At 45.7% G+C, this 27,922-nt stretch overlaps 2 protein-coding genes across 2 annotated transcripts in view; one reads left to right on the forward strand and one right to left on the reverse strand.

Moving 5' to 3' along the window:
- Window positions 1–16,734, forward strand: part of LOC130118504 (regulator of G-protein signaling 22) — a 76,207-nt gene extending 59,473 nt beyond the window's left edge. The window contains exons 18-24 of the mRNA XM_056286956.1: window positions 10,684–10,745; window positions 11,459–11,617; window positions 14,850–15,029; window positions 15,200–15,366; window positions 15,510–15,648; window positions 15,777–15,882; window positions 16,607–16,734. Coding sequence (XP_056142931.1) covers window positions 10,684–10,745; window positions 11,459–11,617; window positions 14,850–15,029; window positions 15,200–15,366; window positions 15,510–15,648; window positions 15,777–15,882; window positions 16,607–16,734 — 941 coding nt within the window. The remainder of the gene's footprint in view (window positions 1–10,683; window positions 10,746–11,458; window positions 11,618–14,849; window positions 15,030–15,199; window positions 15,367–15,509; window positions 15,649–15,776; window positions 15,883–16,606) is intronic.
- Window positions 16,735–16,869: 135 nt separating this feature from the next.
- The window catches only part of LOC130117622 (intermembrane lipid transfer protein VPS13B-like), a 457,273-nt gene continuing 446,220 nt past the window's right edge, over window positions 16,870–27,922 (reverse strand). Inside the window, exons 64-68 of the mRNA XM_056285747.1 lie at window positions 23,939–24,115; window positions 21,868–21,970; window positions 19,684–19,852; window positions 19,480–19,560; window positions 16,870–18,359 (exon numbers count right to left, since the gene is read on the reverse strand). Coding sequence (XP_056141722.1) covers window positions 18,111–18,359; window positions 19,480–19,560; window positions 19,684–19,852; window positions 21,868–21,970; window positions 23,939–24,115 — 779 coding nt within the window. The 3' untranslated portion in view covers window positions 16,870–18,110. The remainder of the gene's footprint in view (window positions 18,360–19,479; window positions 19,561–19,683; window positions 19,853–21,867; window positions 21,971–23,938; window positions 24,116–27,922) is intronic.

Genomic DNA, 27,922 nt, shown 5'->3' on the forward strand with positions numbered 1-27,922 from the left:
ATGCGCCTTCAGCTTAGGAGCTGTTTTACCCGCTTTGGTATACGCCTCTGTAATACCATCCACCAGCCAGTGTGCTAGCCTCTGGGTGGAAAGGGCATAACCTGGTTTGCTCACTCTGTAGGTCAACAGCAGCCTGTCAGACCTACGAATATCTGCTGTGCGCCGCATGTAAATGCGTAAAGCCCGTACAGGACACGAGAGGTGCAAGCGTTTCTCATCCCTAGTCACCGGTGACGGATGAAACGCGTGTATCACCACCGGGGCCCTACTCGTCAGGACAGACACAGTTTTGGGCACGAAGCTGGGGTCTGTAAAGAGCGTGACCATCAGATCACCAGAAAACACCATCCCCTTGATGGTGAGTGCAGTGAGCTCACAACCCCTCGCTGCGGTGGTAAGTGCCAAGAGCACAGCCAGCTTAGCCGAGACATAACGCATGTCTGCCGTGGGTTCAAAGGGATCTTTCTCTAGTGCGCGCAGAACAAGGGAAGCATCCCAAGTTTCAGCTCTCGTAAGCTCCTTAGCTGAGAGCTTCTTAGCACCCAACAGGTACTGCGTCATGAGCGGGTGCGGGAAAACCGTGCTACCCTCGATCTTCCCCCCGGAAGAACGTGAGAGCCAATACACAGACTTTGACCGAGGAGAAAGACCATAGTCTATCACTCCTACAGACCTCCACAAAAGTCAGTATAGGGCCAATCCCTACTGACAAAGGGTCCATGTCGCGTTCAGCGCAAAATTGGTCAAATCGATTCCAGTACCCCTGGTACCTGGAATACGTGGAGTCTTTACGCGCCGCTAAGATGACACGAATCACTTGCGCACTAAGTCCCATAGCTAAGAGCCTGGCTTTGTAAGCATCCACGCCGCTAATCGGGAGCCTCCTATCCAGGGGCCCTCCCGTAGCAGCCCTCCTGCTTGCGTGAGCGCGTCCGCCCACTCCGGGACGTCGAACCGCTCGCCTACTATCCAGGGCACTATTCGCGGAAACCACGGGGTGCTAGGTTCATATGGGGCCACGAGAACTAACCGACCCCCTGTGCGCTCGAACTTGACCACCAGGTCTAGGAGGCACCTGCACGGGGGGAATGCGTAAAGCATCTCCTCGGGCCATGGATCTAGTCCAAGCGCGTTGACCCCCAACGGCGCTAGGTCGGACGGGAGCATCGAGTACCAACGAGGGCACTTGTAATTGAGTTTCGATGCGAACAGATCCACTTGAGCTACCCCGAACCTCTCCCAGATCATAGCCACTATGGCTGGGTTGAGGCTCCAATTGTCCGCATGCGGGCCGCCTCTCGAGAGGATGTCCGCTGCTTCGTTGTCCTTCCCAGGAACATGAAGCGCCCTGATTGATAGCGCGTTGCTGTTGACCCAAATCCAAATTTGCATGGCCAACTCTCTGCAACGCTTGGACTTCATACCGCCTTGGCGGTTGATGTAGGCCTTGGCCGTCATGCTGTCTGTCATTATCAGTATGTGACGGCCTACGAGATCCTGAGCGAAATGCTGGATAGCCAGCCAAATCGTCTCCGTCTCGCGCGCGTTGATGTGGACCTTCTCCCCAGACGGCCACACTCCTCTCGCTGTTTTGTAGCCAAGGATGGCCCCCCAACCCGAGAGGGACGCATCCGTATAAATCGTTACCTCGGGTCCCCTGGGGCCCATAGGGACCCCAGACATGTCCACGCAGGCTCTGTTCCAGTGGTCTAGGTCCTGCGCTACCACGCGCGGGACCAGGATAAGATGGTTGTTGTACCGGCATTCGTTGCCGTATTTCAAGAAGTGAACTGCGAACCACAATTGCAGTCTCCTCATGAACAACAGACCTAAAGGAACAACTTGGTGAGCCGATGCCAGAAGGCCCAGCAGCCTCCTGATCATCCGATAAGTGATATATGTCCCCGGGACGAAATGTGCTAACGTGGTCCTGGTGGAATGCCATCTCTCTTGCGTAAGGGTTGCGCGCATGGATACCGTATCCAAACTCAGACCCAGATACGTTGCCTGGCACGAAGGCCATGGCGCGCTCTTCTTTATGTTGATAGTGAAACCCATGTACTCCATGAATTCCATCAACTCCTGAGTATGGAGTATTGCTTGTTCCGGCGACCGGGCCAACACCAACAGGTCGTCTAGGAACCATGCCAAGCGCATACCTTTGCGCATCAACACTCCGAGCGCTGCTTTCACACACCTTGTGAATGTCAGAGGAGAGAGGCGATATCCGAACGGGAGGCATGTGTACTGGTAACACTGACCCCGATAACAGAACCGAAGATACTTTCTGTGTCTTTCCACAATCGGACAATGATAGAAAGCATCTTTTAGGTCGACCGAACTTAGCCAATCGGACTGTGTCACCATTGACAGCAGAACCGGTGTGTGTAGCATTTTGAAACTGACCTTCTCTACATACTTGTTGAAGGGTTTCAAATCTAGGATTGGGCGCATGCCCTCATCCTTCTTCGGGTCCAGAAAGTAACGGCTGTAAAACCCGTCTTCTCTTTCTAGGCGAGGAACCACCGTGATTGCCCCTTTCGAGAGTAACTCTGTGAGTTCGTTGTCTAGGATTTGTGCCTCGGCCACCGACCCCGGTTCCGTATGCACTATTCCCAAGTACGGGGGTACAATACCGTTCTCGAAAAGGATTTGGTGTCCGTGGGCTATCTGATCCAAAACAGAAGCCGACGGGACCAATTCCTTCCACCTGTGTAACATGCGTGACAGAGGTCTCGTTGCCTCCTGTACCTTGCTGTTCAGGTAGCGCGCGTAAGTTGCGCGTAAAGGGTCTGGGGAAGCCCCGCCCGCCATGCCCTGCATCCATGGGGGGGCTTCGTCCTTGTAAAGGAGACCCAGATGGGGGAATTGGCATTTTGAACCTTTCCAAATTACCATTTGACCCATCAGAGAGACTAAACATTGTCGCATCATAGTCCCCTCCCAGGGGCTCATTTGCGCTCATGTCATTATTATCCAATATTTCCAGCAGGGATGTTATTACATTGTTATCATCATCTTTACCTAAAGATTCAGACAGACAATCAGACTTGCGTTTCAAACCTTTTAAAACGCAATCACCATCATCACCAACATAAAAACTTTTGTTCACATTCACAACCTTTGGAATAGAACAAGTAGACTGTGCATCAGAAACCAAAATAAAAGGCGCAGTGTTTAGCCCTGCGCACGCTGTGTCCCCTGAACAAGCGTCTATATCGCCGGAGACGGCTCTGGAATCAGTCTGTGGTGTGGGTCGTAACATCCTGCCGAAACACGTCACTTGGCAGCTCCCTTCTTGGAAGTGTCTGTGCTGTCCGGCTTGGCCGCCTTGGCCGCTGGATCTGTGGAAGACTGGGAGTTTGGACGTGAGCCCTGTCCACGCCCGCGCCCCACTTTACCACCTCTTTTTGGATAAGTCTCTCTCCATTTCTGCTTGCGCGCAGGCCTGTCCCCCTGCCCTTTGCCCACCGCGGGCTTAGGGGTAGGTGGGTTCTTCATCATCGGGAGAAGCTCCTTGTGCAAGGTTTCGCGCTCGGCCTGGGCGGCCTTGTATTTGCTGATAATGTCCGGGGTCGTTCCAAACAGGCCCTGGTTCCCTGCACAGGAGTGGGCCATCCACTCCTTGCAGAATTCCTCTTTTACCCCGGCTGTCTCTAGCCAGAGACGTCTGCGCGAAAGGGTGGAGGCAGCTGCGCTAGAACCGCACTCTAGAGCGATGGAATACAGCAGCGATCCCAGCGAGTCAGCTATGCGTTCCATTTCCAAGATGTACTCACAACCTGCTTCGCTGGCCACTACGTCACCGATCTCGGCCCCGTCGATACCTGCTGTAGCGATGGCGGCTTTGCTTTGCTCGACGTTTGATAGGCTGCAGAGCTTGCGCATGTACGCCGTTATCATCCCAGCCGTTGAGACGAGTCCAGCTGCGCGTGTACTGGCGTGCCATGCATCACACGCGTAACGATCCACCTGTTGGCCCCACTGCGAAGGGTGTTTGGGAGTATCGCGAGACCCCACCTTGGTGTTAGGGTTGAACGATAAAACGTCCCTCTCTGGTTGCGGAATTTTCCAGTCTTTGTAGTTGAGGTTCCTAACCTCGACTGCTAAGACGTCAACCCCCTTCTGACTGAACTTTGAAGACGATTTAAGTAGCGGATCCGCCTCCGCCCGCTTAAACGCTCGTTCGATGTGAGGATAAGGTGGTAGAGTGGAGTCCCTGACCCTCTCTGCCATTCGTGGAAAATCGGCTACCACCGGATCTTGAGGATTGCCCGGCTCGGTAACGATGTCGGCAGAATTGACCGTTCGCGCGAACAGATCGCGGAAACTGGCGAGGAATGTTTCGGACCCACGTTGCATGGCGTCGCCATCTTTGTTTGGTTGAGACGAACTTGGCTGGTCGTCTTCCACGCCCTGATCGTCTACTTACTCAGGCAGTGAATCCTCGGGTTCCGCACCCGCCGAATAACATGCCACGGATTCACCAGGGAGAGATAGGATCTCATTGATCCAGTCCTCTCTAACTATCCCGGATGGTGGGATAGCCTCTGGCTCCGGAGGGATGCTAATGCTAGCCGCCGTCCCGTGACTGTAGCTAGGAAGCATCGGAGGGATGTTGCTAGCCTCCGCCCCATGGCTGTAGCTAGGTAGCACCATGCTAGCCGCCTCGTTAGCAGGTGCGAAGGGATCTGCAAGTCCCCATCTTTGACGGTACAGGGCAGCCCACCTTTGGCACCCCGATCCTCTGATGGTTTTACAGAAATTGCAGTCGACCTCATTACGGTCTACATCCCTCAAGTAGCCCGTGTAGTGAACATGCGGGATATGGGAGACACAGTCCGGATGGGGATCCCATCGGAGCGTCGCCGGTTTAACACACCTGCACCAAGCGTAGAATCCGGCCACATCGACCGGATTAACGAACATCTTGGCGATAAAAGGTAAGCTAACTATAAGTTAGTATCTAATATACCAGTATATCACTAGATTACTTGCGTATTTGCAGTTTTACTCTTGGTCCCAGCGAGAGAGAAACAGCCATCGACCGATCTCATTTAGTTGGAGATGGAAAGAGGAATAGCGCTTCCGGTGGGCGTGCCAATACGGGGTCGGTGGGAGGACATATGACCACAGGGGGTCATATTGTCCGGGATTGGCACGGGAATGCACCTCCATCGTTTTTCTTTTTTCCAGCGAGCTACTGTGGATGATGTCACAATGCAATAACCCTCTCAGCCATTTTGGAGTATGTGAAATGTAACCAGTTTTTGACATATAGTAAGCCAGGTGGTTTGCTATGCATTTGAAATCAGCCGGTCTTGAAGGGAACTGGTCAGATGTGGGTGAAGTGTTAAGTTCTTAGCTGTTATTCAAATAAGGTCCTTCAAAGACATAGCGGAGGTGTAAATATTAAACTTTTTCACCTCAAAGGCCACCTTTCCAACCAGTATAGACCATAGCACCTTTTAGCCATCTGCATTAACTGGCATTGACCACCAATTTTTCCTTTATTTGTTTGTAGAATGTTTCTGCTGCACCAGGGGTATCGAAGTGATGTTTGTTCCCATCAGTGGTGATGAAGACACGAGCTGGGTGGTGTATGGCAAAAGCAATTCCAGCTTTGTGGAGTTTGGCCTTGATATCTTTGAACGCCGCCTGCTGCTTGGCCAAGTTTGTACTCATGTCAGGGAAGAACAGGATCTTGTTGCCCGTTGAACTGTATGTCCTCTTTGTGCCTCCTGGCCCAATAAAGCAGACACTACTTGTCCTGAAAGTGGTGAAATCTTACGATGATGGCCCGGGGACATTTGCGTTGGCTAGGCTTTGGAGCAGGTGTTCTGTGTGTTCTGTCCAATTCTGGTGGTTTCAGGAAAATCTCACATACTATGATTTTGTGGCTGAGCTAAGATGAATTCTAACAGCGAATTTCCTTCAATCCCCTCTGGTAATCCAACAATTACTAGATTCTGTGATTTGGATCGGTTTTTGAGGTCTTCTGCTTTGGCTGCTAATGCCATGTTAGCCTTTTCAAGCTTATCCATTCTCGATGTCAGCTCGGCTAGCTCATCACTGTGGTTGGTGAGTGCACTTTCCATGGTCGTTATCTTTTGATTGTGTGAGTCCAATGCGGGCGCTGATGGTGTCCAGAGACAGCCATATAGGTGAAAGGGAGGTCTCCAAAGATGTAGAGTTGCATGTTCTGGATTCTGCCGCCAGGCTTTCCTGGTTTTTCTCGAGCTCTTTCGCTAAGTTATCAATTTCAGTGAGTACTAAACAACACAACAGAGCTCAACACACCAATCAATGAAACGTAAAGTAAAACATTATACACAACCATGACAAGACCAGACAGTAGCCTTTCATCACCGGTTGGAGACATTGATGATCAGCTAACAACAGGGATTAGAGAACATGAAAAAAAGACGTTCATATAATTTCTGAACACAAATCACAAGATATGGAAAAGGATCACGACCCAGAAAATAATTTCTTCAACAACATCAACAACTGTCTATATTACACCAATGATCAGTTTAACATGATGGTCAACTCAGATCATAAAATTTCAATTATCCACATTAACAGCTGAAGCCTATATGCCAACTTCCAAAACATCAAAGAATATCTAAGTCACTTAAAGAATCCATTCAACATAACAGCTATATCTGAAACATGGATTAGCCCTGAGAAACGTGTTGACTTTGAGTTAGCTGGATACGAATTGCCTTATAAGAACAGGAGCAACAAAAATGGGGGGGGGGGCTTTGTATGTGAGTAACGGCCTCAATTACAAGGTGGTTGAAGTTATGTCAACAGCTGTTGATGATGTGGTGGAATGTATCATAATTGAAATCTGTATGGAAAAAAAGAAGAATGTAATCGTAAGTTGTACTTACAGATTACCAGGATCAAGTACTGATATATTTAAGGACTGAATAGAAGAAACGTATTCAAAATCAACACAAAAGAACATGTTCATATGTGGGGATTTCAATATAGGTCTGTTAAATCCAAATAAGCACAATAAGACAGAGGAGTTCATTAATGCAATGTATAGTTTGGGTTTATCCTAAAATCACTAGACCTAGCAGACTCACACCACACTGTGCCACCTTAATAGACAATATATTCACAAACATTATAGAAGGCCACACCAAGAGCGGGCTTTTAATAAATGACATCAGTGACCATCTACCAGTTTTTACAGTCTATGACTATACTTGTAGGGAGAACAAAGTTCCCAACAACATTAAATATATGAATAAGAACAGAGTAATTCCTGAATGCTTTCAAAAATGAATTACTAACACATAACTGGAATATAATAGTAGTAACATCACTTCATCACTCATGAAATGTTTCTCCCAATAAACGTCGTGTCCAGATGAACTGATTCACTTTACGTGATAACGACTTGGTTTTCAAAAAGTCGGCCAGCAATGCTGAGACAACAGCGACAAGCGAAAGGAGACTGGACTGCATGCAACTCAAGCAGCTCCTGTGGATAAGATGGCAGAGCTGCTAACCATTGCTCATTTATGATGAATGAAGGAATGATAATTTCAAACATGTAAACAAGCAGGATATAACATACAGATAAGCCATTGCCAATAATCTGAAATGATCAACAAATCCACACATCAAACTCAGTGAACAAATCTCCGTATGCATCAGATTATTTTTTACACGTTGGAAAAGGAGTAGGAGGAAGTATACACTTAATTTCCTCCCACCCCTTCTCACCTACTCTTAAATTAATTCAGCTACTGTACATTTCAAACTCAAATTCTACTGTATAGTTCAAATTCAATGCAAGTTGTGCTGCACAATACAAACTCAACTACTGTGAACAATAAGAAGAAAAAAAACACATCAAAACACAAGAGAAAGAGAAAAAAGAAAAACACATCCTAATGTCATGTACCAAGAATACACAGATCTCAATGTTACATACAACCCAAATACCCACTTGGTGTCATAGAAAGAAAAATGAAAAAAAAAAGTAATACATTTTTAGAGATAGATAAAACTTAGACAGTTAACACAACTCATCCATATATCTCTTAAAAATCAGTCCTGTGTACTTCTTGAACTGTGTAATGTTTGTACTTTGTTTGAGTTCTGTGCTCAGACTGTTCCACAGTTTTACCCCACAGATTGAAAGGCCCGTGTTCTTCAAAGTTGTTTGAACACATAATTTCTTGAAGTTTGATTTCCCTCTCAAATTATGTTCCCCTTCGGTAGTAGATTGTTTCTTGCTTTGAACATTATTCGTGCTGTGTTAAATTCTACTAAATCCTTGAACTTCAAGGCACTTGACTTTAAAACTAGCTTGTTGGTTTGTTCACGATGTCCTACATTATTAACTATCCGTATGGCTCTTTTTTGTAGTATACATAATGGTTGTAAGTTTGTTTTGTAGGTTTTACCCCATACCACCACACAGTAGATCAGATATGGTAAAATAAACGAACAATACAGAGTGTACAATAATTTATGATCCAGAATGTGACTTGCTTTTCTCATGACTGCAATGCCCCTTACCAGCTTTGCTCGCAGTTATGTTATGTGAGGTTTCCAGCAGATTCTGTGGTCTAGTATCACACCTAGGAATTTATTTTTATATACTCATTCTAGTTGGACATTGTCAATGATTGTCAGTGATTTCCTTACCTGGATTATTGGGCATGGATCAAGACAAGTCCATCCATCCATCCATAATCCAAGATGCTTATCCCAATTGGGGTCGCAGGGACGCTGGAGCCTATCCCAGCAGTCATTGGGCGGCAGGCGGGGAGACACCCTGCCAGTCCATCACAAGGCCAACACATTCACACCTAGGGACAATTTAGTACAGCTAGAAAAGTCCATTCATTGTCTGATTTATGCAATGAGATGAGGTAAATATATGAATGGTGCCAACAGAATTGTGGAAAATATGAGAGCTATCCGTCAGCATGGCCATCCCCTACATTGCCCAATCGGAAGTCACATGGGGGACTCTTTGGCTTTGTTCAGATTGCAGGCAAATCAGATTTGTTTCTCAAATCAGATGTTTAAGACAGACTGTCTGCACCGTCTGTTATTTGCAAGAGATGAGATCAAATTTGTGTCCAGACATCGACAACCTATCTGCATTGATTGCTGTCGTAACGATCAATCAATCAAGTTACATTTTATATAGCGCTTTTTTAGCTGCAGCAGCCACTCAAAGTGCTTTACATTTCCGATCAAATCTGAATTTCAGACACCTGTTGCAATAGAACACAAGCCGTTTTCTGTACAATCGCTACCTATTTCGTATGCATAAGGCCACTGAAATGTGATTTACAATGATTAACTTAATCACACATTTATTACAAAAATATTTGACATGGGTCGTTTGAGACTACTGACATTAAGCACACCAGTGACGGACCTTAGTCGGTATGCAGATAATGGATTGTCGACAGCAGTGGAGTGGTCACCAGAAACTACAAAGTTATTGATGAGGGCATGAGTAACTACATATGCTGGTGACACGGTTTACCAACATGGAAGCATGAGAAATAGAGACCCATCATCTTGCCCTCCAATCGTGCTGTCAAGTCACAGTGCAGAACTCCTTGGTCACACCAGACAACTTAGTGACGGAGGAGGCCGGTATACATTGCGATGCTCCAGTTCCGGACAGTTTGAAATCCGATTTGGGTGGCCAGAGCGTCCATACTGAGATGCATCTGTAGAAATCCGATTGAAATCGCATTTCAAACCACCTCCAAATGTGGTTTTGATCCAATTTGTAAAAAGGCAAATTTAGTGAAACTGTGACCATCCAAGACAACATCAGGAAGCCTACAGTTGCAGTCAAGATCCGGCGGGACCATGCACCACAAAGCCAGCTCAGCTCCGCGGGGCCCTGCAGAGATAATAGACTTCACATATACACGAGGCGAGGCAGACTTCACCACAGCATTCACACAGAGAGAGAAAGAAGACGAGAGAAGTGATGAGAATGATGCCGAAGTTGTCATAGCTAAAACAAAAAGCATTAAAGCAATTTTAAACAAGAACAGCACAAATGATAGCATAAATCTCCAGGAGGCTGGGACTGTGACCAAGGGACAAAAGTATTGTCCCTTAAGCATTGTGCAAGTGCCTATTATCAAGATCACAGTCCATCTGCATTGCCTTACAGTGTTGTTTGTATACCATGGCCCAGAGAGAGAGGAGGGAAAATTGAGTTCAGAGGTGCATTGGTGTGTGAGAAACCACAAAATACCATCAACGTCAAATCATTCTTTCTGACGGACTCATCAGGTGTTCAGACAAAACCGCCCTGCCTCATTATGCTATCAGGTTTACCTTGTACATGTCCGCTCTCATTAGGTGATGAGCGGTAGAAGTAGTTTAGCGTTACACATTAGACATGGAGGGCGAAGACGAAGGGAAATAGACGGAGAAGGCTGAAGAGCAAGACAGATACAAAGAAAGGTGAGTGACTTATTTAGAGAGAACATTGGATGTAAGCGACATGGGGAGAACAAGGGCAGGTAGAAAGATGAAAAGATGAGATACCATGGATAAAGACTGGAAAAGTGTTGACCAGAGAGCCAAGACAGGTGCTGAGTGTCCCTGTCTAATACTAGTTTTCTCATTGTCTGACTTTTAACCTCTGTGTGTGTGTGTTACAGCCTCAAGCTGAAGTTACGCTCACGGAGCAGGTCTACCGCCGACGAAGTAAGAGAAGAGAAGCCTGGAAGGTAGGGCCAAAGTGTTTTTGGAAGCTGGATATTTTGAATAGAGAGGCTTTTCCAGGATAAGCATGCATGATGTAGTTCATGACTTGGCATGATGTATTGGAGTTGTCAAACATCAGTTTGGCATTGCGGTTTGTTTTTGCTAAATTGGATCCAGAACAAATAAGATTAAAGCACCTCGATCACAAACCTTCCTTCAATAGCCTTTTGAATCTTTTCCAACTAGTTCTGTTCCCATCCTCCAATCCATTCTCCAGACAATAGAAATAAAAAATAATCATGAATGCACACATTAAACCTCAAGCAGAAAGACCGTATGAAGAGTTTGTTCACATAGGTGGATGTGACAACCACCACAGAATTAAAATGATCTCAATGGGAATGAACAAGACATCCAAATACACTGAGGGAAGAGAATAAGAGAAAAGGAAAACACCACTCAGGGCAATGTTCCACGGCCTCTCTGGTTCATCTTTACCAGAGCTAGTAAAAGTTACGATGGGGGTAATGTATAGGAAATGTGCAGAATGGAAATTTCTGCTGTGTGCAGAATATCTCTATCAAGTATCGAGAGTTCATCATCATCATCATCTCGTGAAGAGATGATGATGTTGATGAGATTGGCTGAATTGCACTCCAATTCCCCCCAATTCCCCCTCCCCCCCGAAAGTGTGCCTACAAGTCCCAGAATGCCCTCCTGTATCTCGCTGCAGCAGGCGGAGGGGTTGTGGATGAGCACTTCAAAGGAGATTCTGGTGTTCAGGCAGGTCCTCCTCAACCCTGTCACCTGCCAGCAGTTTCAGCACTTTGTCTCCCTGAAAGGAGACTTCCTGGAGAACGACCTGCTCTTCTGGCTGGAGGTCCAGCGCTATAAGGTGAGAGGAAGCAGAGACAGCCAAGGCTGAGAAATGTGTGCGTGGTAGTGCTGGGCGACATGGAAAACATTATTATTACGACAAATCATTGGTTGTGACACAGTATATATATCACTGTGTCTACTTATGAATGCAGAAATAACATATCTAAGAGTCCAGCTGAGGTTCACCACATTGTGAACTGTTTGGTAATATCAAAGCAAAACTAGTTTTCAGATGACTTCCTCAAATAGTTCAGAACTCAATTTTGTGAGAAATGTTGGGTGAATATGCCCACTGGGTCTCGTCAGACCCGGACTCGATGAAGCAGCAATAATTGGCAGCGCTGTCTTCAGGAGGGGGCGGAGTGGGCTTGTGTTCGTCACATGAACGCGTCTCTGGGTGGGTCAGAGAAAGCAGTGGTTCGGCCTGGATTCGCCTTGTCACGGAAGTGGGGAGGCGGTTGGCAAACGCATGCAGTACGAGGATGGGTGTTTGAACTAAAATAGGGATCGATTGGCCACTAAATTGGGAGAAAAAGGGAAAAATCAGAAATAAATTTAAAAGAAAAGAGAAGTGTTGGGTGAATAGATTAATTTAGACAACAAAACGGTGCATCACGATGTGACTCATCCGTATTTCATGCTGATACAGTACCACTGAAAGATAATAAACAGTAGTATTGCATTATTGCGTAGACATAGAGCGTGGAAAAATAGTCATAGATGATTCATCATTGAAGCTATTGTTAAAATGTAATAAGCGCTTTGGATACTAAATGTCTGCACAGCCTTTCAAATGTATTTACTTATTTATTTATTGTTTTTATTGCCTCGAGGCCTGAAAGGCAAACCCATTAGACTTTCTTTTGGCTTACCAGTAAAGCAAGCTAAATACAAAAGGATGCTTATTTCTGACATCTTAAAAATAGATTATGGTATTATTAGTTGAAATTGGTTGGTTCAAGTGTACATATGCATGTGTCATATTTTGTTTTACAGGAAGAAAACATGATTGGATTTTGATGTGGAATTTGTAAAACATTTTTTTAGCATATATTATTAAATAGGTGCACAATATAACCGGGATGTGGTATAAAAGGGTTAAAAAGGCATTTTTAATCTCATCTGACTTTAAGTACACACTGGAATACAAGGGAGGACCATAACCAATGGCACCAGTCGGACGTTGTCCAGAGGTTTTCGTTTTCCTTCATAGATGGATGTTCCTGCCAGAAGGAAGCTAATGAGGGAAAGTTTTAAAAGGCCAAAAGTGAACTTGAAGCAACTAAAGGCTTGTATAGTTGAGCGTGGCCACTCCGTGAACTTGATGTCCATTTTGCTGTACGTGACAATTCTGGGCCGAGGGGTCGGATGGCAGCACCACCTCAACCGTGCACAAAGACCCAGTCAGTCTTCTGAATGTATGTTGGAAAACATCTGTTGGACCGATGAAACTTGGGCAAAACTTTATTCCAAAAGATATGTTTGACATGGGGCCAAAACGGAGCCCTATCCCCCAAAGATCACAACACTTAATGTTCATCGTGGCGATGGCAGCATCGCACTGCCGTTCTGTTTCTCGTCAGCTGGGACAGGAGCTCTGAGAGAAAAATGAACAGCTCCAGATACTGAGATATATCTTCTGCTGCCTTGAGCAAAAAGCTGAACTTAAAGAGGAATTTTATCTTTCAGTATGACAGCTATCTGAAAACATACATCCAAATCAGCCAAGGAATGAGGGAAGGGAAAAAAAAGGGTAGATCAGTATCATGGAGCGGCTCCGTCAAAGCTGAGACCCTATTTGTACAAAAGGCCTGTGAATTCGCCTAAAGAGGGCCGTGCACAGCCCCTCATGCAGTAAAAGAACTCAAACTGTCCTGTAAAAGTAGAAAAAAGCCCTAAATCCAGATGTGTTACGCCAGTAGATTTATCCAAACACGTATTTTCCACAACGCATTTTTTCTTGCCTCGATTTTACCGGTAGTGTGTTGGAATTTAACCGGAAAAAAGTCACACTCAATGGGTTTTTTATAGTAGGCTTTAAAGCAATACAAACAGGAGTATTTGAAATGTTGTGTGCAGACTTTTAATACCCATCCATCCATCCACTATCCAAACTGCTTATCCTACTCAGGGTCGCAGGGATGCTGGAACCCATCCCAGCAGTCACTGGGTGGGAGGTGGGGAGACACCCTGGACAGGCTGCCAGTCCATCACAGGGCTGACACACACACACACACACACACTCACACCTAGGGACAATTTTAGTACAGCCAATTCACCTGACTTACATGTCTTTGGACTGTGGGAGGAAACCGGAGCACCTGGAGGAAACCCATGCAGACAAAGGGAGAACATGCAAACTCCACACAGAGGACAACCCAGGACAACCCCCAAGGTTGGACTACCCCGGGGCTTGAACCCAGGACCTTCTTCTTGCTGTGAGGCGACCGTGCTAACCACTGCGCCACCCGCCCCCCCTTTTTTTTTCTCTCCCAATTGTCCTTGGCCAATTACCCCTCTCTTCCGAGCCGTCCTGGTTGCTGCTCCACCCCCTCTGCCAATCCGGGGAGGGCTGCAGACTACCACATGCTTCCTCCGATACATGTGGAGTCTACAGCCACTTCTTTTCACCTGACAGTGAGGAGTTTCACCAGGGGGATGTAGCGTGTGGGAGGATCACACTATTCCCCCCCAGTTCCTCCTCTCCCCCCGAACAGCCGCCCCAACCGACCAGAGGAGGCGCTAGAGAAGCGACCAGGACACATACCCACCAGACACAGCCAATTGTGTCCGTAGGGACACCTGACCAAGCCGGAGGTAACACGAGGATTCGAACTGGAGATCCCCGTGTTGGTAGGCAACGGAATAGACCGCTACACTACCTGGATGCCCATCGTGTCGCCCACTTTCAATACTTTTAATACCCATCGTTTTGTTTTGCTGACAGGGGTTGATGGTATTAGGTGTGAATGTGTTGACCTTGTGATGGACTGGCGGCCTGTCCAGGGTGTCTCCCCACCTGCCATCCAATTACTGCTAGGATAGGCTCCAGCATACCGCAACCCCAATTGGGATAAGCAGCTTGGATAATTGATGGTTGATTGTCGTTCTACCTTTTACATGGCGTGCCAAACTCCATCATGGCCACCCAGTTTCTTTTGGCCTTTGGCTGTACTGAAAAAAGCATATTGATAGAGATGAACATGGACCCCCCCCCCATCTCTTTTCCATCATCTCTCTTCCTGTAGGACCTTTGTCATTCCCACAGTGATGAGGCTACCATCCAACAGAAGATTTCCACCATCATCAACTGTTTCATAAACTCCTCCATGCCTCCTGCCCTGCAGATAGACATCCCACCAGAACAGGCCCAGCACATATTGGAGAAACGTAGAGACCTGGGGCCTTACATCTTTAGGGAGGCACAGGTACAGCTGGTGTGTGTGCTTTTGTGTAGGTCTTGGTGTAAGTCCTAAATTGTGTCCATATGAGCCAATCTTGTTCGTGCACAGGTATGCATGTGTGTAACAAACCTTTGTGTTCTCCCTGTATGCATGTGCATGTAATATTTTTGGTGTGTTTTCGATGGGGAGTCCAGTTGTCAGTGTTCTGTGAGCTGCTGAAGCTGTGGCCTCAGTTCCAGGCATTGAAGAGCAGCGTCCAGGAGGAGCAGCTCCTGCCCCTGCTAAGGGAGAAGAGAGCGACTTACAGAGCCAGACGACAGAGGCGAAGGAGAAAGGAGGAAGAACGGAGGGCCTTGGTAAGTAAACCGAGGTCTCCCCCAAAAGCGGATGAGCGTGTCATTTTATAAAGTTGTTATTCCTCAGAGGGGGGCTGATGGTCCTGTTTTGCGATATAACATTATTAAAGTGGATCATTGCATATGCAGTCCAGACCTACTTCATTGTGACACAGGCAGAGCTGGAGAGGCAAGAGACCAGTTTTACGGAGGAGGAAGATGAGGAAGAGGAGGGAGGAGAGGGGAAAAGCGAAAAAGAGGACATGCTGAGAGGACAGAGCAGAATGCTGCATTCTCCCACACAGAAGGTATGGTTCAAAACTGGGCATTGATCTAGGACCAAAAAACGAAACCACATTCAAACACATTTTTTTTCCTGGTATTATCCATTAATTTATTTATTGCCATTTATGTATTGTTGGGTGTTATTCTTTAGTTGTCATGGTCCTACTCCAAGTACATGGCTGCCCTGAAGAGAGAAGAGATACTGATGAAGAAACAGAGCCAGCTCAATGCTGCCACCTCATTCTCCACAGCTTCAGGTACACACACACACACACACACACACACACACACACACACACACACCTTTCTTTGTCACACAGACTGTGAAAAAGAATCCATATCCCTGATCCTCGCTTCTGCCACATCAGGTTAAATGCTTGAAAACATAGCACCACTAAAGTTATGTTCAACTTTTACCTCCATAAAATCCATCCAGAATATCCAAGAGGCTAATGCTGTCTGGCAGGTAAACGGTTAACTGACCCATTTTTATATAGGACTCAGGCTACAGCAGCCCCTTCAGCTTGTCCATTGTCAGTGTACTGCGTGGTAGTTAAGTCAGAGCCCTGATTGAATGAGCCTGTAAATGACGCATGAGACTAATGCAGGAGTTAGCTGCAGCCCACAGGGAATGAGGGCTACTGTAAATGAAGCTTGGTGTGAATGGTGTTTGGATGGGATTCCTAAGAGGAGGCCTCCTGTTCCTGGAACACAGATGGAGATCATCATCATGTCCTACATAGAGGAGACTAATTTGGCATGGAGGACCAGGACTACGTGGAGGGGAAAAATATGGAGATACAGTATGTGGAAAGGGTGGGGTGGCAGGAATGTGTGTGTGCGTGTGCGTTTGTGTGTGCACACGCATTTACACATTGGTGCCTCTGTGTGATACTTCTTGGCATAGATGCATCTTTAATTTTCATGATCCATTAAAAAAAATGTAAACGCCTTTTAATGTCTTTCTTCTCTATGCTGCAGACTCATCCTCTGGTTACAGTCTGAGGACAGCGGGTAGCAGGAACAGCCAGCAGCAGCCATCCATCCTGTCCACCATGACCAAGAACAGATACAGCAATAAACGGGGTGAGGTTGGTGATCAGGTCTAAGTGGCTGAAAATATAATAATGATTATAATCCATTCACTCTGCTCTATATTTGCTAATAAGCACCATATTAACACAACGTAGACAACTGTGCCTCACCACATTGTTATATGGAAGACAATGACAAAATTAATGTTGATTTTTTTTTATTAAAATGTTTAAACTATTAGTACAATACATTATCCATTTACATACAATATCGTAGGCATTCATTTATACAAAATTATGTGAAATCTTAGATTGATTTTACTGTCATAACAATATAAAAGGCAACAGCAACAACTATAGTTTTGCATTGTGAAGGGTTGGCATTAATCTTAAGGTCACTCAGAACAGTAAGTTATAGTGAATCCACTTTCCTTTAGGTGTTATATCATTGATTAAAAAAATAACAGTAACAACATTTGGATTGACAGCTGGTATCATAATCGTCCACGAACCATTATCCAAAGTGTCTGTAATATTGCACTTACATTGGCATGAGACAAGTACTCAAAACATGGAGACCGTAAACAAAAAATGGCTCATTCTGTGGAGCGACACATTACAGGATGTCCAGATAGAAACAAACTCAAGACTTAGAAAAAGGAATCATCCTAGTGCTTATTACTGACAGTGTTTTGTTGGAAGAGTAGTAAATGTCAATAAAAGACAAACAGTTCAATGTATAAGGTCAAGCGGCCAGTGGGATTCAGTATCCTGCATGGCCAGATATGAAGCCACTATAACCACACGTTAAACGGTGGTGTTGTCTATCACAGCTGAAATACATCTCATTACCAGCCGGGTTTTCTCAAATCTGTCTATACATTAGTGCATTCTGTAGTATATGCTCACCAATGATACTGTCTCATACTGAAATGACTGTGAATATGAAATATTAAACTTACATTGGACTTCCATGGTTCAATAAAATATACATATATCCTTTTCCCTTTTTTTCTGTGACTATGTGGCGCGAATGTATAATATCTTAACAGTGGAAAGTTTTACTTTTAAAAGGCAATCTGAGAAACAACCCCAGCAAAGTGAATGATTGGATAAGCCAACGAAAAAAGCTCTTTTACCCCCCCCCCAAAAAAAAAAAAAAATATATATATATATCTCAGTTGTTACATGTTAAATAGAATCAAGACACATTATATCCCAAAACCTTAGTGTAATTCAAATGCTGGAGACAAAGGTTACATTATTTAAACAGGAGCAAAAGTTGATACTTAACTCTGATCATTTCATGGCTTTCAGGGAAAAACTACATGGCATCTCCATTTATTCCTGTCTGGACTGTAATAAACAGAAGTGTGCCACAAAGCACTGCAGATCAGAGTCCCAGCTGTGTTCAAAACCTACAGCTTAAGCTATACTCCTAAAGCTGTAAATCAGTGGAACCCGATGCGTAAGGCCTTGTTCTTTACTGTGGTGAACTTGCTGACGAACACCCTGGCAAAGGCTGGTTCCACCAGGTAGCGGTACGACTTGGTGACGGTGGCGGGCGGCTCGGCGAGGGTCACGGGAGGCTGCAGCTGCAGTGAGGTGGCGGAGGGGGAGAGGTGCTGGGAGGCTTGCATCACATAGTCTACTAGCCGCCGATACTGCTGCTCTGACAGGCGCTCCCGACCACCGTCACCCTGAGGAAAAGGGTGAAAGGACAAGGATTGAATTCTCTATCACTTATTCCATCATCTCAGAGATTTTTTTTTTTAGGTTTTCAGTTTAAAAACAAAAACAGGATCTGTAACTTGATCACTCCTATCACAAAAACAAAAGACCAAACCGGCTAATTGTTTTAAAAAAAGTGAGTTAAAAACTTTAAATTCATGGTGTCCGGGTGGCATAGCGGTTTATTCCATTGCCTAACAACACAGGGATCGCTGGTTCCAATCCACGTGTTGCCTCCGGCTTGGTCGGGCATCCCTACAGACACAATTGGCTGTGTCTGCGGAAGTCGGATGTGGGTATGTTTCCTGGTCAGTCGGGGCACCTGTTCAGGGGGAAGGGGGAACTGGGGGGAATAACGTGGTCCTCCCAGGCACTACGTCCTCCTGGTGAAACTCCTCATTGTCAGGTGAAAAGAAGCGGCTGGTGATGCGTGTGGTAGTCTGCAGTCCTCCCCGGATCAGCAGAGGGGGTGGAGCAGTGATCGGGACGGCATGAAAAATAGGGTAATTGGCCGGATGCAATTGGGGAGGAAAAGGGGGAAAAATAAAAAAAAATTTTTTTTTTTAAAAATTCACAGGGCTATATGGCTATGTTCAGACTGGCAGCTCAAATCAGTTTTTTAAGCATACTGAGATTGGAATCAGATTGCTTTTATTAAGTGTGGCCAGCAAAAAAACAAACAAAAAAACAAACAAAAAAAAACCACACATGGAAGCTGATTTTTGCAAATCAAATTTAAACCCCACTGAAATGCGTTTCAAATCAAAGTTCTAGTGATGTATCTCAGTCTGGCTGCTCAAATCAGATTGCACATATTGACCTCCTCCATCGCTGATGCTGTCTGATGACTAGACATGGCTATTGCATGAAGAGCGAGAGGCTACATCTCCATTCTCCATAGCCTGCACTGGTTACCATGGTAACTAATGCAGCTAGATGAATTATGCCTGAACACACAAATTTGACTTGATCACTTGTAAATAATGTGGACAGTTAGTCTCACAGATCAGATTTGAGAGACAAATGAGATTTGCCTACAGTTTGAACATGGTAAATGTCTCAGTGCCTTAGGTTCGAGCAGTGTCTCACCTCAGTATCGCTGGCCACCGTCTGCTGCTGTAAAGTGAGTGTGAGCTGGCCCTCCTGGCCTGCCTCCTGTTCACACTCCACCTATACACAAGACAAGATGTTTGCATATTATTGAGTCAGTTTTGTGCCCATCACGCTGAATAAAGAAAAACCACAGCTTTTAAAGGACATGTGTAATGAATGGTCCCGAGTATTGGAATTCACCTCGGTGATGGGGAAGGCTTGTTGCTGGGTGTCCTCACTGAGGCTGACCACAAACAGCACCTCCGAGGTCAGCAGGAGACAACCAGCGTGCTCCTGGCCAGAGCCACTGACGATGGTCACCTCCAGGGCCATGTGGACCTCCGGTCGCCCTAGAGACTGGAGCATCTTCCTGTAGCCAAGAGAGGAAGGGAGGGAGGCAAAAACATGGTTTCTATATGATGCACAAAAAAAGGAGAAGCACATATATGCACCTCTACCATTTACTTATGCAACAAACTTAAAAAAAACTATGAATAGAAGGGTAACCTCTTTTATAAAGGTTCTTTGATTTGTTTTTATAGTTGTGTGTATGCACACACACACTTAAATTCATGGCAGGTCTGCAAGACATTTTCTCTTTGGACATAAGACCACACATAGTGCCCAGATAACCCATGCATGCACGGTCAAATACAAATGACCACACAGGTCACCACGGATGTATACATCCTGTAATTTATCCTGTTACCACATGTGTTTTGTGTGTTATTCCTCCTACATGTGTGTTCGACGGGAGAAACATGCGTGCTGGGGCTCAAGTGTTGGGTCATGTTGCTGTGACAGTGTGTTTACATATGGAGACAGGTGTGCGAGCCGTGGAGCAGATGGCAGAGCAGTCATAGATGGCTGGATAGTGTCCTGGTCAGTGTTACTGCATTATAGTCTGACCCTGTCACTGTGTGGACTACTTGTAGTAGTGAAGCTGATGTGTGGCTGATGGAAACCAGTTCAGTTCAAGCTGCATCACAAGCAAAACCGTGAGCGAGCATTATCTCATTGTTTAAGTATTTATACCATTCTCATCTCTATTTCTTTTTTTTCTCTCCCTTTTTCTCCCCAATTGTACTTGGCCAATTACCCCATTCTTCCGAGCCGTCTCGGTCGCTGTTCCACCCCCTCCGCTGATCCGGGGAGGGCTGCAGACTACCACATGCCTCCTCTGATACATGTGGAGTCGCCAGCTGCTTCTCTTCACCTGACAGTGAGGAGTTTCACTAGGGGGACGTAGCGCGTGGGAGGATCACACTATTCCCCCCAGTTCCTCCTCCCCCCCGAACAGGTGCCTTGACCGACCAGAGGAGGCGCTAGTGCAGCGACCAGGACACATACCCACATCCGGCTTCCCACCCACAGACACGGCCAATTGTGTCTGTAGGGATGCCCGACCAAGCTGGAGGTAACACGGGGATTCGAACCGGAGATCCCTGTGTTGGTAGGCAATGGAATAGGCCACTATGCTACCTGGACGCCCCTCTTATCTCTATTTCTAATAGGAGCTCCGACTCACTGGCAAACCCCGGGAGTGACAGTGGTTCTAATATTTGAATCCGTCTGAACAATTAACAGCAGGCACAGACTCAAACATGCGGAAGATTTTAAAATACCCTTGTAGTCCTAGCTTAACCACCGAAAGGGAATCATGAAATCACGAAAGCATTATAAAATGGTAACATTATAGTGATACGAGGCAAGGCCTCTTTTGGATTCTGTGCTTATAGCAAATGTTTCCCTGTGCGAGCGCACAGAAATCTTTCCTGGTGTTGAGTCCCAAGAGCCAACCCGGAGCTATGGGTGAGTTTGATAATAAAGGCATTCATTAAATAATGAATTTATTTCAGAAACATTCATAAATCACAAATAAAGGCATTCATTCATTCATTTGTATCTCCAACGCATTGTCACAATGCAAGAGAGCAACAGCCCCTCCAAACCCTCATGCTCTTCTACCTTCCCAACCGCCTTCCTGCCACTACCTCCCCCATCAGAGGGCATAAGGGAGACTACTCTGGACAAACTCAGAGTTAAAAACAATGTTTGCTAGCTGGGGGCTTTGGCGGAGTGCTTATAAAACTTAGGAGAACAAGGGAAGGGAGGCTGGCTACCATGTGTGGGATCAAGGTCAAGCATCTCTCCAGACTCTTTTTTTGCAGGGAAAGTGGGCACCAGACCTTCCAATTTTTTTTCCCTTTATTCTTTTAACTGAGATTGTAGAAATGAAAAGAGGTGGAGAGAAAAAAGGCAGAGGATCTTAGCTGGATGCATTCCAAGAAAAACAGAAGGGAGTGCACACATCTCCTGTGCTACAAGGCAACTGGAGGGAAAAGTCAAATCTAAAATGAGAAAAAGGCAGCAGCAGCATCTCACCAGACGTATTTTAGGTGGCTGTTGGAAGCCGAGGAAGACTTCTCCTCAGCAGGCAGGTACAGCTGCTTAGGAAGCTGCCACAGTCCTGCTCCATGTAGGATCCCTGTGAGGCGGAAGAGAAACACATATAACCACGAGAAGAAGAAAAAATAAGGCTCTGGATATCTTCTGTATCTGAATTGGAGAGTAGTGCATTAATTAGATACATATAATTAACAGCAATACTTTTATTTACAAGGATTTGTGGTTGGTGTCGTTCTCTTGGGAACACATTCTTGCAGGATGCACACAAATGCACACAATGTGCGCTGTCCTCTTTATCAGAGCACAGAAGTCACTGATACAGCCACCAGCCATGTTTCTGTTTCATATGTGTAAAATTTCATGTACATTTTTGTAACCGCTGTAAAGGTCCGGCAACCGTGCATCTTTCCAGCGTTATTACGGCAGTTTGGACAAACATTTCCATCTGGTGAGAGGCAGTCTCTAGGTGCAGTGTAGCAAACAGGAAAAAGTTTGTCCTCCGTGATGGCTCCATCTGCACATGTCACTGTGAGTTCATAATCCATGTGCTTGTGGTCACCCTCCCCTACATCCGCAGTCTTGCCATCAGCACACCAGCAGCAGTGAGCCGGTGATGTCATTGGGCAGTTAAAACACAGCCATAAAAAACACAGTGAGCTCCACTCATGATGTCACCCCAATGGTACTCTGGAACGCAACAAGGCCCTGTGTGGGCGTTTCTACTGAGTGTGTGTGTGTGTGTGTGTGTGTGTGTGCATGAGAGTTGAGGCGTTAGGAGAATGGGTGGAGTGTCAAAGGGTCACCACAAAACAATAAAACATTTGACCTCGCTACATTGGTAGCAGATACTCCACACTCTGGATGTGTTTCACAGTAAGTGTGTCATTCATATAAGTATCAGTACATGCACTGATAAGTGTGTGTGTGTGTGTGTGTGTGTGTGTTTAGGTTTATTCCACCTCCTGTTCTGCTGAGCCAACAATGAGGATGTATTTGTGTTTGCATGTGCTTGTGCATACATGTTTGTGCCGACTGTGTAGGAATCTCTGTGTGCTCTTGACCCCTACTGCTTGCTGTGCAGAGCCAAGTGGTGTATGGAGGGGCAGGTAGATTAGAGCCAGCCCTGAGGGAGCCATAGCTCTTGCATGGAGCTGTTCACCTCATTGGTAGTTTATGTACTGTAGCGAAGACCTGTTAGCGCCAACTCACACCAGCCTTCTCTCTGCTTCAGCCCTCTCCTGCACCCCCAGTAAAACCCAAACCCAACTCCAACTGCCTGTGTGTATTGTATATGTGTAATTTAATGTGTAGATGTATGTGTATGTATGTATAAGCTCGTATATGTATATAATTGCATCTGTGTGCGCACAGACGTCAGAAGGCCTTTCAGCAGCTCTGTCCTGGACCCCTCAGTACTGAAGGCCTGGACTAATAAACACTTGGGTCTGAGAGAAAGGGAGAGATCGTCCATACAATGATGGATTTATGACGCTCCTGACATACTTACTCCAGTTCACATGTGTGTTTATTAGAATACCTTTGTCCAAGTTGGGTTCTTTTTAATAAACTAGTGACTTAGCTAGCTGTTAGTCTTGCATCGCCAGATAGATCTCTACATCCCATTTTAGTATTGTGCTACATAAATCTTGACAGTGTGAGCGAGCAAGAATCAAGCTGTAAAAGATGAATGTTCAAATGTAATTTAATACAATTAGTGAAAAGACAAAAAAAAAGCTTTATAATGTAGGCCCCAAATGCGTTTCCTTTTGAAGAAGAAGAAATTATTTTTTTAAAAACAACCTAACATTTTTTGTAGTTATAAGTTGCTTACACATTCTAGCCTGAGCCAAAATCCAAGGCAAAGGTTTCTATGGTTCAAACAGGTCATTGGTCCCAACTAATCATGACAAACACTGTTGTACAAAGCCTCATTCCCAGCTCATTGGTGGATGCACTTTACATTTCGCTGCTGAGCAGGCAAAAGCTCCTGACCAACTAATGTAAAGAAATGAAAACTTCCCAGACTTCCCAGTACCCCTTAACTCACCATATCCAGTCTGGGACACCAGTTCAGCCGCTCCTCCGATGGGCTTGGTAAAAACCCCCACGATGCCCTTCCCCACACCTGAGATGACCCCTTTGGCCTTGCTGCCTGCCGAGCTCTGCATCTCCCATGTCCTCTGGAAGTTCTGCATGGGCTGGTCCACGATCCCCGCTATAGCGCCTGGATGAATAAAAGGGAACAAGTGTTCCTTATTTAGGAATTGTGAATTTTTTTTCCTGTTACATGAGCTCATAAAAAAAAGGGAGTGAGACAACATCCAGAGACAGCGATCAACAATCCAATTGAATCCAAGTTAAGGAAATGTGTCTGCATGAGGTCAGTGCTGGTTACCGCACATATTGACTTTCTAATGCACAACCCTTGTATTTTAAAAACAGTTTCTTTCTGTGGGCTGTCATTCAAATGAACGCTTAACACTGTCAAATAAATCCAACCATTTTGTATATACTGTAGCATACATTATACGTATACTGGTACACTCTGTCATGTCCATCTACCTCAGGCATGTATGTAAGTAACATGCTAACATCTATTTCAGCATCTCTGATATATTCTCTGCACCACTGCACTTTATCGCCTCTTATTTTGCCTGTATAGGTCAATCCTTTTGTATATATCTGAAGATTGTTGTGTTGTAGTGTTGTTATTCTATGTTAAGCACACCGAGAGAGCCACGAAACTGGAGTCAAATTCCATGTATGTGCAAACCTACATTGCCAACAAACTTGATTCTGATTCTAAATTGTATGATTTAGATACAACTATTAGATTACTGTTGAAAAATCTTAAATTACCAATTTCCTTAAATGAATTGAAACTGCTGGCTGATGTATTTAAATTTCTAACTAGCTTAAAAAACAACAACAAAAAACAAAACATGGGGATCCTTTTTTAATTGAGACCAGGCAGTAAGCCTTCTTTTGTACATTTAGAATATGTAAAACAAGGAGAATCAAAGGAGAAGGAGAGGGGGAAGGCATGTCAAGAGGCTGCGACAGGAGGAAGGGTAGGAGTGTGGAGGGGAGAGTTGGAACTTTGAATGTTGGCACTATGGCTGAAAAAGGGAGAGAGCAGGCTGATATGATGGAGAGAAGAAAGGTAGATACGCTGTGTTTGCAAGAGACCAGGTGGAAGGCGAGTAAGGCCAGGAGTATCGGAGGTGGGTTCAAACTCTTCTACCATGGTGCGGAGGGGAGGAGAAATGGGGTAGGGGTAATTCTGAAGGAGGAGCATGTCAAGAGTGTGTTGGAGGTGAAAAGAGTGTTGGACAGAGTGATGAGTATGAAGCTGGAAATTGAAGGTGTGATGATGAATTTTATCAGTGCATATGCCCTGCAAGTTGGGTGCGAGATGGAAGAGAAAGAAGAATTCTGGAGTGAGTTGGATGAAGCACAGGAGAGTGTACTCAAGGAGGAGAGAGTGGTGATTGGGGTGGACTTCAATGGGCATGTTGGTGAAAGGAACAGAGGTGATGAGGAGGTGATGGGTAGGTATGGTGTCAAGGAGAGGGATGTGGAAGGAGAGATGGTGGTGGATTTTGCGAAAAGGGTGGAAATGGCTGTGGTGAATACATATTTCATGAAGAGAGAGGAACAAAGGGTGATGTATAAGAGTGGAAGAAGGTGCACACAGATGGACTATATCAGGAGGTGCAATCTGAAAGGGATTAGAGATTGCAAGGTGGTGACAGGGGAGAACGTAGCTAGGCAGCATCAAATGGTGGTCTGTAGGATGACTTTGGAGACCAAAAAGAGGAAGAGAGTGAAGGCAGAGCCAATGATCAAACGGTGGAACTTGAAGAAGGAAGACTGTTGTGTGGAGTTCAGGGAGGAGTTAAGACAGGCACTGGGTGGTAGTAAAGAGCTGCCGGATGGTTGGGCAACTACTGCAGAAACAGTGAGGGAGACAGCTAGGAAGGTACTTGGTGTGTCATCTGGACAGAGAAAGGAGGACAAAGAGACTTGGTGGAATGAGGAAATACAGGAAAGTATACAGAGGGAGAGGCTGGCAAAGAAGAATTGGGATAGTCAGAGAGATGAAGAAAGTAGATAGGCATAGAAGGACATGTGGCGTAAAGCAAAGAGAGAGAGGTGGTGAAGGTAAAGGAAAAGGCATATGGTGAGTTGTATGAGAGGCTGGGCACTAAGGAAGGAGAAAAGGATTTGTACCGACTGACTAGACAGAGGGAGCGAGCTGGGAAGGATGTACAACAGGTTAGGGTGATGAACTATAGCGATGGAAATGTACTGACAAGTGAGGAGAGTGTGTTGGGAAGGTGGAAGGAGGACTTTGAAGAGCAGATGAATGAAGAAAATGAGAGAGAGAGGAAGTTGGATGATGTGGGGATAGTAAATCAGGAACTGGTACTAGTTTTCAAGAATAAGGGTGATGTGCAGATCTGGAATGAGTTGATCAGCCAGAGCACGAAGATATGGGGAAGAATAATGGAAGCTACGGTAAGAGGAGAGGTAATGATTAGCGAGCAGCAGTATGATTTCATGCCACGAAAGAGCACTACAGATGTGATGTTTGCTTTGAGAATGTTAACAGAGAAGTATAGAGAAGGTCAGAAGGAGTTAAATTGTGTCTGTGGATTTAGAGAAAGCATATGACAGGGTGCAGAGAGAGGCTGTGTGGTTTATGAAAGATTATGAAAGAGTGGTGCAGGATATGTGTGAGGGCATTCTGACAGTGGTGAGGTGTGCAGTAGGAGTGAGGGATGGGTTCAACTTGGAGGTGGGATTACATCAAGGATCGGCTCTGAGCCCTTTCTTATTTGCAATGGTGATGGACAGGTTGACGGACAAGATCAGGCAGGAGTCTCCATAGACTATGATGTTCACGGATGACATTGTGATCTGTAGTGAGAGTAGGGAGCAGGTTGAGGAGAGCCTGGAGAGGTGGAGGGAGGTATGCACTGGAGAGAAGGTGAATGAAAGTCAGTAGGAGCAAAACGGAATACATAGTATGTGTCAATGAGAGGGAGGACAGCGGAATGGTGAGGATGCAAGGAGTAGAGGTGAGGAAGGTGGATGAGTTTAAACACTTGTTTGGGGTCAACTGTTCCAAGTAATGGGAGTGCATAAGAGAGGTGAAGAAGAGAGTGCAGGTAGGGTGGAGTGGAAGAAGAAGAAGAGTGTCAGGGGTATTTTGCGACAGAAGGATAACAGCAAGTTAAAGGGAAGGTTTGTAAGATGGTAGTGAGACCAGCTATGTTATATGGTTTGGAGGCATTTGCACTGACGAAAAGACAGAGCTGGAGGTGGCAGAGGTGAAGATGGTGCTGCCAGGTAAGTGGAAAAAAGGAAGGCAAAAGAGGAGGTTTATGAATGTGGGGAGGGAAGACATGAAGGTGGTTGTCGTGACAGAGGAAGACTCAGAGGACAGGAAGAGATAGAAACATGATCCGCTGTGGTGACCCCTACCAGGAGCAGTCGAAAGTAGTAGTAGCAGTAGAGAATATGTAAAACGAGATTTCAGACATCCTGGGAGAAGCATACCCAAAGCACGGTTCGAATTATGGGAGGAATGGGGGAGTCTGACCTCCCTAAAAGACTTGGACCCCCCTCTCCCCAAAAAAGGTATTAACAACAGGTCGGGGTGGGGGGGCTAGAAACATTTATATATCCTCCATACCTGTAATCGTAAATATTACAGTATACTCTCCACATTCATGCCTGGAAGATTCTTGTAACACGATTTCAGGCACCCCTAAAATGGACCATGCAATTTCTTAACCTTGACGTTAGTTGAACATCTCGTCTGCCTGCATCATCACTCTCATCAGGGGGGGGGCTGCAGACTACCGCATGCCTCCTCTGATACATGTGGAGTTGCCAGCCGCTTGTTTTTACCTGACAGTGAGGAGTTTCACCAGGGGGATGTAGACCGTGGGAGCCTCACACTATTCCCCCCAGTTCCCCCTCTCCCCCAGACAGCCACCTCGACCGACCAGAGGAGGTGCTA

Source organism: Lampris incognitus, chromosome 9, assembly GCF_029633865.1.
Source record: "Lampris incognitus isolate fLamInc1 chromosome 9, fLamInc1.hap2, whole genome shotgun sequence".
Taxonomy (NCBI): Eukaryota; Metazoa; Chordata; class Actinopteri; order Lampriformes; family Lampridae; genus Lampris; species Lampris incognitus.